The 10,927-nt window shown below is 48.8% G+C and overlaps 1 protein-coding gene across 1 annotated transcript in view; it reads right to left on the bottom strand.

The window, feature by feature from the left end:
• Nucleotides 1-9,037, bottom strand: part of RASSF10 (Ras association domain family member 10) — a 24,869-nt gene extending 15,832 nt beyond the window's left edge. Inside the window, exon 1 of the mRNA XM_019551016.1 lies at nt 8,855-9,037. Coding sequence (XP_019406561.1) covers nt 8,855-9,037 — 183 coding nt within the window. The remainder of the gene's footprint in view (nt 1-8,854) is intronic.
• Between the last annotated feature and the right edge of the window lie 1,890 nt (nt 9,038-10,927).

The following is a 10,927-nucleotide window of genomic DNA, read 5'->3' as shown; positions in this document are numbered from 1 at the left end:
GTTCTGAACTGAGCCACTGCAGGAGGCATGTGGCTGCATTTCCAGAATCAAAAGTGAATGTCTGTCTAGTTGTTTCTCAGCTTAATCTCTGCATTTTAGACTAACCTGCAAAGACTGAATCGATTCAACCTTGGGCTTTTTGACTATCTGTACTTAGTTCTTAAGAACATGAAACAGATCATACTTGTCAAATTAAATACAAACTTTGGAACTAATTGAAGTGTGTCCATTATATTTTAACTGATAAGCAGTGAAGTTTTGCAGATGCTGGTGACAAAAGAAAAATACAAAACTACTTAGGGGGCACATCTACACGTGCCATACCGGACAGCAGTAAACTGCAGAGCTTATTGCATCACAGTATATTCCTCCCCAGAAGCTCCTGGGCACTCAGTTTACATGCACAGCTGGTATGAAGCAAACTGAACAGGGTTGCAGCCCTGCTTGGCAGAAGGCCCTGGTGGTCAGCCTCCCAGCCCAGAGCTGCTCCGACCAGCCTCAGTGTGCTGTGGAGGAGCTGCCTGGGGCACGAGGGTGCTTCAGCATGAGCCTCCAAACTGAAGCACCCTTGTCCCCCAGCCAGCTGAGTTGGTTTCTGCATGTGCACTGCTGCACCTGAAAAAAACTCTGGTTTTTAATAAACTTCTGCTGCAGAGTTTATTAGTTTTGTTCATCCTAATAGGGGTGTAAATATAGTTACTGAGACATTCACTGTGCACTTAATTAGTAGACAGTGCAGTAAATGTCTCATGTAGACATGCCCAAAGGGCACACCTCCACATGCAAGGGTGTGCATTTGCAGGCCATGTCCAGGTGAGGCCAGCTGTGTGGTATGTGGTGCCACAGACACAACTGCAGCACCACATGCTGCACATTCAGGTGTGCTCCACACTGCAAGGTAGGAACACAGAGGGGTTTTTTGACAGTAGGAGATCCTGAGGTCAAATAAACCCATGCAAGAAAAAAAGTGGGGTGGTGCACAAAGGGACAGAGCATGCCACCCAAAACTGGAGCCTGGCCAACCAGAGTTATACCCTGACTGCTAGCCAGGCCCCAAGCATCAGCTGCAGCCCAGAACGCCCACAGAGGCCCAGGAAGGCTTCTGGGGCCAGCCCAGCATTGGCCCCAGCCTCCCCTATTCCCCCTGGGGTAACCTGCCACATGCCAGAGATCACATGACACAGGCATTCTCCAGGGACCACTAGTGGGGAAACAAGCATCCATGCTCATGTGGAAATGGCTGCAGTGGCAAAAATAGTAGAACCAAAAATTTGTGCTGCTGCTTTTAGCTGCAGTATATACCCCTGCATGTGCACTTTAGTGTGGGGCAGATTGCCCCACTTTGGGAAAACTGCCCTTTCCCCACTCCTTTCAGCTCCTGGCATGCTGGAGCAGCCAGGGAACAGCTGAAGGAGTAGTGCTGCTCTGGCCAGCAACCAGAACATCTCCCAGGAGGACCAAGGCTCCATGTCTGTCAGCTCACACTCCTTTCACATGCACCATGCTGCTTTTTTCTGCCTTTTTTTTTTTTTTTTTGCTACTGGGATTTCCCAGTTTGCAGTCCCACAAACTGCACATGCCTGCACATCTGGTTGTGACCAAAGAGTGTAAAAATATAAGGCTCAATCCTATGTGTCTGTGTACACCTGGGTCCCAATTCTACTCCCATCAACACAGTGGGAACTGAGTGAAGCTCAGGAGTAACCCTTTTTCAAGCAACTAAACTTTGACAAAACTATTCATGTGAGTAAGGAGTTTTCTCACAAGGAAGCATTTCCAGGATGGAAATAAAAGGAGACCCAACTTAGAAAATTCAAGCTACTTCATCCTGTGAAAAAATTAGAAAGATAGATACACACAGGGAGGGAAATAAACTGGGAAAGAGCTGTGTTTAAAGTGGCCTTGATGTAAGAGTGGATTTCACACTAGCTAAGAATCTGTAATGGCAGGAAACTAGTCCAGTATTATTTTGGGTTGAATATAGGGCTTAGTCCTGAAAATTCCACAAAATCAGTGGAAGTTACATAGGTGGTCAGAGCTTTGCAGGACAGGGTATAGCACAGAGCAGAGCAGTGCTACTTTATGCTTAAATCCTATTAAACATGACATTTGTTTTTGCTGAATCAAGAACTAAGTAGGGGAAAAATTCTATGTATTCTATGTATTTAGCATGTATTTATGAAGGCTGCAAACTTTTTCTTGTAAGGACTATCTTTTTTTGTTTTATTCTTGTACTCAGTACAATGAGGCCCCAGTCTTTGATGAACTATAATATGGATATTAAGTAACAACAGTGACAACCATAACAGCAACAACTCTCACAAGAGGATAAAATAGGATAATTGGATGGAATGAAAATAGAGCATTCAAGTACAGTTGCAAGAAAATCAGTGGTATCATTGGCAACGCACGGGGGTGCACATGGATGCATATGCACCCCCTGACATTGGCCGTGCATGCCCTGACACTGGCCACTGCCAGCGCTGCTGGCAGTCTCTGCGGGCAGTCACCAATCGCCACTTGGTGCTTGCCATGCCCGCCCACCACTGCCACCGCTGCAGCTGCCTGCAGGCAGTCCCTGCTTGGCCTGCCCTCACCATCAACATCACAGCTGCCTGCGGGCGGTTCCCACTCACTGCTGCTCCTTGTGGGCAGTCACCATGCCCCCCCCAGCCTCAGGAGGCATGAGGCGTTCATGAGTGGTATCTATCAGTCCATTGATCAAACTTTTAGAAGAAGTGCTAGAAATATTGTTTAAAAAATCTTAGACAAAATGTTAAAGTAATGTACTACAGACTTGTATATCTAAACCTTGAAGTGGTAGGAGTACGGACAGAATCACAGAACAGATGTTTTGCATTTCTAAAGTTTGTGCCTTCATGGGAGAGGATCTAGAATGCTTACAAGACTTCCAAATATGTTATACAGACCACTAAATGTGTTGTAACAATCACTAATATGTTTTTAGCATGCAGAGTAATTAACTGTAATTAAATGCACATGCACTTGCAGACACAGTCAGCTCTGGCAGCAGAGGGCCTGTCTCTACACTTTCAACACCCTCATGTCCCAGCTGCTCCCTCCATCACCTGATACCACAACCTGGAGCCCAGGGCAGAGCAGGGCAGGAGAGACCCTGGTATAAATTGCTTTGGCCCAGCTCAAATTGCTGCTGTCCTGGGCACACATGAAGATACTGCATGGGAGTAGTTTACTCTGGCTCAGACTGCTCTAGAGTTTATTCCTTTGAATTCATTCCATGTGTAGACAAACTCACATCTATATGTGTTCAAGCAAGTACTAAATGACAGCCCAGTAACCACCTTTACTGTGCAGTCCCATCAGTGCATGGGTCGTTTCTAACCCTACTGCATGGTAGCAATGAGCTACCGCGCAGTAGCTCGTTGCTACTGTGCTACTGTGCAGTAACATTGGCATCATGGTTCATACCCACTAATGCTACATCATCATAACAATGAGCTATGTCACCATAGCTCATCACTATGGCTGTGTGGCATCTTGTGTAGACATGGCCAGTAAGTAGCAGATATAACCAATTCATTTGATCTAGCTACCTGCACTAGGCACTTGTAGAATGCCTAGCTAGCTGGTGATTGGGAGCTTGTTGAGGAAAGGTCTATTCCAGGATATTATTAAGAGAGAGAACACAAGTGCATCTACATGTGCATATTAAGGTAAAACAATAAACTCCAGAGCTTATTGCTCGTGCATCCAGGACTACAGTACATTAAACTGGGTCAGAGCAGCCCTAGCTGGCAGGAGCCCCAGGGGCCAGCTCGCCAGCCCGGGTCTGCTCCCCCCAGCACAGTGTACTGTGGAGGGGCTAGTTGGGGCACAAGAGCGCTTCAGCGCAGAGCTAGCCAGCAGGCAGTCTCTGCACTGAAGCACCCTGATGCCCCAACTAGGCAGGGCAACATCTACACATGCACTGCTGAAGAGTTTTTTACTCCGCAGTAGAATAGTACTTGTATTCACAAGTACTATCCTTCTGTGGAGTAAATTAGCTTACTCCAATGTAATAGGGTGTACACTGTAGACTCATGACATTTACCACACAGCTAATCAGTCTACCGTGCAGTAAATGTCTCATGTAGATGTGACCCACAGGACTGATATGCTGGCATATAGTGACTCCTCTCTGAGGGGTAACTTTATCACAGATAGTCACAATCATCATAGGTATAAGACAGTTTGATATGGAGTAAAGTGAACTTAATTGACAGTATACCATATGTTCAGATTCTCATTTTCTTTACTTTGACAGAGAGCCTAATTTAAACTCTATCATAGTAAAGTGTGCTTTATAATCTAGAACTGCTTAGAATAGCCAGTCACATGACTATCTGGTTAGTTAAAACTATCAAATAATTATTTTTAAATAGGTGGCTTCATGCCAGTAAGGTATGTATCATTATGTTTAGTATATTTAAATAAACATTTTAAATATAGATTTTAAAGCTCATGGTAGTATGTTTACTATATCTAATCCCTTGTTGTATTTCTGTCTTTTCTTCCATGTCAAGACTTCTGCTCCACATCTCTGCCTACCCTACATGCAGTCAGTAGTAGTTTATTACAGTGTTTCTCAGGATGGACACCAGACAAAGCCAGAGTGTATAGGATAGAAGGGGGAAGCATCATTCTTCTTGGGGAAAGCCACATTAAGCTTAATCTCACTCTATATATCTACTGCAAATGAGCTGAGGTTTATAATAGGGGACGGATGTTGTTGAAATCAACTTCTAATGCTTCTGAGCAGATGTATGCAGGGCCACAGAATCAGAAGCACTCACTAACCTGAACTGTGTGAGTCTGCTCTCAGAAGGCACAGCTCAGCTACTCAAGCATGGGTCCTGGCTGCGCAGAGCTACCACTATGTCAGCATTCTCTCCCTACCATGTGTGAGGAAAGCAGTGTATCAGGGAAAAGAACAAAATAACAAAACAAAAGAGGAAAACTGAACAAAACTAGAAAGCAAGAAATACAGAAGAGTAGGGGGCGGGATAGGAAGCCAATACATCAGTCTAGTTTGATAGAGGGGCCCACACGATCTGTAAAATATCACAGAGAAGTCAAACAAAGACCTTATTGAAAGGCTAGGGAGAATTACCAGTTGGAATGACTAAGGGCTTGAGAGATTTTGGGTGACTGCCATAGGTTTCAGTAGGAGCTGCAAGTGCTCAAAGTTATATGGCACAAGCCTCAACTCCTTACAGCCTAAGAGAAGTTCAAGTCTAATTATTCCCTTTTTTGGAATACATACTTAATCAACTTTCAGCCCAAATTAGTTATATGAAGCCTTCTGGCTAAGAGTTGAAAAGAAACTGATTTTGACAGTAATTTTCTTATGTACATTGGACCAAATCCTGATAGTGTAGTGATGGGGCATGATGTAAAAATCTAGATATAGATAGCTATAAAGCTGTCATTGATTTCAAATGAAGTTGCAAAAACTGCATAATCTAGGATTTGTCTGATGGCAAACAAATGTACTTGAGGAAGCTTTTAAAGCAATGCAGCAGCTTGGGTAGTTCTACACGTGCAATTTAATTCGAAGCAATAAACTCTAGAGCAGTTTGAGCCAAAGTAAACTACTCTTAGATGCAGCATCTACATGTCCACCCAAGACAGCAGCAGTTTGAGCCAGGCCAGGGCAGAGCAGTTTATGCCAGGGCCACTCCTGCCCGGCTCTGCCCCAGGCTCCAGGTGGCAGCAGAGGGTGGCAGAGAGGCTGGCTAGGGCAAGAGGGTGTTGAAAGTGTGGAGCCATATGGCTAGGCAGAAGTCTAGACCCCTGCTGCCTGGGTTCAATTTATGCCTGCAGTCAGCATCTACATGTGCATTTAATCACAGTTAATTACTCTGCTGTAAGATAGTACTGTTGCTGACAGTGTTATCTTATGGCAGTGTTAGTTAGCTTACTGGTGCCTAATAGAATCACACATGTAAACAGTGATGCTTCACTCCACAGGTAATTAGTCTACTCTGCAATAAAATGCATGTGTAGATGTGACCTGTTAGTGCCAAGTATATTAAGTAATTACATTTCTCTAAAATGTAGCTGGACTAAATATGTTTTACAAATGATTTACCTACACATTGCTTATTACTGATGTTACCATATTTACTCAGTTAGAAAACAAGGGTTTTTTTTCTCCCATTAACATGGGGAAAAAATCCCTTCACCTTACAATTGAGCATGAGACAGTGGGGGGCGAGGGGGGAGGAAGGCAGGCAGCTGCTGTGGCTCTGGCCCCAGGTCTCCCCCCAGCCCCATGCTGCTTCTCCCCTTTCTCCTCCTCTGCCACACTCCTCCTTACCTCTACTGTGTGCCAGCAAGCTCCATCTCTGCTGCAGCCTGGGGCATGGAGCTAGCACTACTGCTGTGGGGCCAGGCTGAAACAGCAGTGCCAACTCCATGCTGCTACTACAGGGCCAGGGTGGAGCCATGCCCTGTGCCTCAGGCTGCAGTAGGGTCAGAGCCTGCTGGCATAGAGCTAAGGTAAGAGAGGGGTGAAGGAGCAGGCAGGGGGAAAAGACTTTGGGAAGAGAACAAGAAGGAAGGATGGATAGGAACCTAAGTTTGTGGGTAGCAGAAGTGTGGAGAGGGGAATGGGGGAAGGGGGAATCAGGGCAACCTGAGGCTGCAGGCGGGACAGGCACAATGGGAAGGAGACAGGCAGTAGGGGGCGAACTGCCTGCCTCTCTCACTGCCTGCTCCAGTGCTTCCACACTGCCTGCCCCTACCACTTGCCCCCAACAGTCCCACTATCTCCATCCTTACTGCCCCCCTACCAGCTCCCCACTGTCTGTCTCCCACCACCTGCCTCATTACTGCCACCCTTAAAAAATCAAACCACAATTGACCTGCACATCATTGGGCACATTTACTCAAGACACTTTACTGTGCAGTAGCATAGTTTACTGCTCAGTAAGCAGGCGAATCTGCATAAGCACATGTTTACCGTACTGTAAAAATTGCTGCTTGTGAGTAAATCTGCTACCTGCCAATGCAAGTAGCAAATTTCCTCACAAGTACTTCCTGCCCAGTAATGCTCACAAAAATGCCACCCAGAAGCAGATTTTCTCCTGGTCAGCCCTGCCACTAGGGGGCCAGCCTGACCTCACCCCAGGGCTGGGTGGCCTCTGTGGCCCTTTAAAAACCTGTAGGCATTTTGAGCCCTTGGGCACAACAGCACAGCAGGGAGCCGGGGTGGGGGGGCAGGGCAGGAATGGACTCTTGGCCTCTGCTGTTCCTGCTACCCCTGCTAGCCTGCCTGCACCCCTGCACTGCTGCCTGGCACTGCAGTGCCATACAGCTGCCAGGCCTGCACCATCCAGTCTGCTGCAGGCTCCTGCCAGGCTTGCCAGCTACCAGGACTAGCTGCAGCCAGTTCCTGGCCACTGGAACCAGTGCCAGCTGCCCACAGCCAATCCCCAGCAGTCTGACGGCTCCTAGTCCTGTGCTGTGCCTCTGAGCTGGGTGCTGCAGGCACCCAGGCCTGGCAGCACAGGGACAGTCACAGGAAGGCTCAGAGAACCAGCACAGGAACTCTGACGGCCTGATCATCAATGCTATTCACCACCACCCAGGGCCCCAACTGGTCTCAGGAGGAAATGGGGCAAGGTGGAGGTGCAGCACCAGTTTGTGTGGGGGAGGTGTTTCAACACTCACATGTATGAAGGGCTGTCAGGCCAAATGCAGGAGTACAGGCATGACTGCTCAGCTCAGTGCTGCATAGAAGTCAAGGTCTTGTGAGCAGAGCGGGTCACCATCACTAATCACAATCATCGGTTGGGGAGTCCCTGCAAGTCCATGCCCTTTACGTAGCAGTTTACTGAGATCCTTGAGCCCCATGACCCAGGCCACAGCTCTAGCCTGGAACCTGCAGTGACGTGTCACTAGGGGAGGGCTCCTTGGGGCACCAGCAGCCCATCCCACTGAGCTCCCTGGCTTCAGTCTCCACCAGCAGCTCAGAAAACCTAGGCCAGCACCTGCCTCAACCGCTCCCAGGCATAAGGCATGGCCAGCCATGTCACCACCAGCAGCACTGACAGCCAGTAGTTCCAGTTTCTTCCTGGGGGAGGAACCTGTCCAGGCACCCACATGCTGCACCCTGCCATCCAAAGAGCCCCCAGGTTCCTCCCACACATCATGCAGGGAGTTGGAAGACAGTGCAAAACTTTATTGAGCAACCTGTGCCCCCACAGCTAGGTGGGTATGGGCATCTCACAAGCTGAGGAACGTATTGATTCCAGTGGCTCTGTCCTCCTCAGCTTCAGAGAACAGACATGTAGCACAGCCACGAGTAGCCCTCCAGGCAGCGGTGGAGGTTGCAGGCAGCCTGGCCTTGCCCCCCACCCCCCGCACCATTGAACCTCAGGATCCCACGCCAGTTGCACAGGTATACCTGGGGAACCATGGTGATCAGCAGTGCAGGGCATAGTGGGTCAGGCACTCCTCATGAAAGAGCTCTCCCCAGGCCTCAAAGATGTTATGCAGCACTCAGGCTTCAATGATGATCCAGGGGATGTTGTCCTCGATGAACTCGAGATGAGTGGTGAGGGAGCACCAGTGTCCCTTGAGACAGCCAAAGGTGCACTCTACCAGAGTGTGGGTCTCGCCCAGACACTGCTGGAAGTGTTCCTGGTGAGGATCCAGATGGCCAGTGTAGAACCACCTGAGACAGGGCAGTAGCAGGGTCCCCACTAAGGAGGAACAGGACCATGGCACCCAGCTGCAAGTCTGGCACCCCCAGCACAAAGCAGCTACTCTGCACTAGGGCTGCCAGGGTGGAGTTCTGAAACATGCAGGTGTTGTGGGTACTGCCTACCCAGTCAGCATTCATGTTGGTGAAGGCACTGTAATAGTCAACAACATCCTGGAACACAACAGAGTGAAAGTCCCTTTGGCTCTCATAGTGGGGGTCACCATGGAATGGGCAGGTGGTGAGGATGTGGGTCCCATCCAGGACCCCAATGCACTGGGAGAATCCCAGGGCATGAAACTCCACCATCACTGCCAGTGGGTCATGCACGCGGAGCACAGTGTGCCCCACCCCATCCTGGAGAGCACCACACACCTCCAGCACAGCTTCCCCAGTGGTGACCTTGCCCACACTGAAAAGGTGGCCCATGTAGTGGAGGCTGGTGGGTGTGACCAGCTTCAGCAGGCAGATGGGCATCTGGGTGTCCATGGGGAGAGGCAGCTGCATGTTGGTGTCCTGGTGCTCCAAGTGTGAGTGGAACTGCTCCAGGAGGTCCTGAAAGGTGGCCTGGGTCATCCAGAACACCTCCAGCCACTGCTTGTCATCCCAGGTGTGCTGGATGATATGCAGCCACCAGTGATGGCTGGCCTGGCAGGCCCAGAAGCAGTGGGGCTGGAGGGCCAGGAGGGTGAGGGCAGCCCAGGCAGTGGCATCCTGGATCACATCATCAGCTTCCCTGCCAGGGTCTAGCCAGCAGGACAAAGTCCAGGTGACAGCTGCATGGCAACAGTGGCCCTGGGACAGCACAGTGGGGCCAGACAGGTAGGCACTGAATTTGGGGGAGCCAGCAGGGCCCAGATGGCCATGGGTCAGCTGGCAGCCAGTGCAGCAGACCAGCAGGGCCAGTGCAGTAGCCAGCAGGAGCCTAGAACACTGGGCATCACTGCCAGGGGCAAGGGCTGGAGCATCCATGGCACAGGGAGGCAGAGGCTACAGTGTGAGAGTTGCCATGTGCTGCCCCTGTCCTGTGCATGCTACTCTTGGCCATAAACACAGCTAGCTAGGGAGCAGGGCTGCCTTTTAGAGATGGCCTCCAGCCACAGGCAGCTGTGGCCAGAGACTCCAGCTCCCCCTGGTGGCAGCAAGGGCCCCTTGCAGGGCCTCAGGAAGTGGGAGCAGTTTGCTGCTGGGAGCAGCAAATCCACTCTCATGTTCCTGCATGTGTGGACACCTGCCCAGGAGCATTTACTTGCAAGTAGTTTACTCGCAAGTAAACTGGTTCCACGTCAAATGCATGTGTAGACACATCCATTGTGGAGGATACCTGTGGTAGAACTAGCAGGTGAACCCAGATGGTCCTAAGACCCAGGCCAGTGCTTTAAGCCCATGATGATGAACTTTTCTCACTTGAGTTGATGGCTGTCACCATCTTTGACATCACTCACGTAAGAGTATAGTTTCCCATTCTGACAAGGCAGTGTCAGCCACCAAACTAATGACTGCTGTGGTTATTCATTCAGAACTGCCACTGCTAGTAGTTAGTGCCATGATGCTGCAGTGTCTTTCCTGAGTGATGCATTGTGACAGATCAGCAGGCAGTGGTTTTTAACTGTTTGAAACCTGGTTTGTGAGATGAGGACAGTACTGTGTGAGCAAGATGCAAAATGAACATCAATGTATAGTGAAAATTACTCAAACCCCAACTAGAATTACTTACTTGGCTCTGGCTCCTGTCTTCCCTTTCAATCAGTATAGTAGAACATTCTTTTGAAGGGAGATAATTTTACAGACTACCAAGCACAGGGTTTTCCAAAGCCTCCAGCAATCAGCAAGAGACTGCCCTCCTTTAATCTATCTCCTGTGTTCCTCTATTAAAAGGAAACATTTTCAAAGCAAGCTGAAAAAGTTACTTAGTTACCTGCAAATCCTGCTAACAAATGATAGGCTGTAGGCACTTCACTTTCAAAGACAGCTCTTGGCTCTTGGGAGTAAAAAAGAACCCCATGGCTGGAAATTATGTTTAATGAATAAAGAAGAAACCATGTATGTGAATTTTTGTTTCTGCCTTTTTTCTAGAGGCCATAACTGTACCAAATGCCCATCAAGGTTTGTGGGAGCTTTGTTTGATTAGTGGAAGAACTGGAGATCAGATGCAAAGTCGCAAAAGGAAGTTTTAGTAACTAGCTCAATATGAGTGAG

This window comes from Crocodylus porosus, unplaced genomic scaffold (genome assembly GCF_001723895.1).
Source record: "Crocodylus porosus isolate Cpor-Errol unplaced genomic scaffold, CroPor_comp1, whole genome shotgun sequence".
Lineage (NCBI taxonomy): Eukaryota > Metazoa > Chordata > Crocodylia > Crocodylidae > Crocodylus > Crocodylus porosus.
Note: the sequence above shows the minus strand (reverse complement) of the source record. Positions and strands in the feature narration are given on the sequence as shown.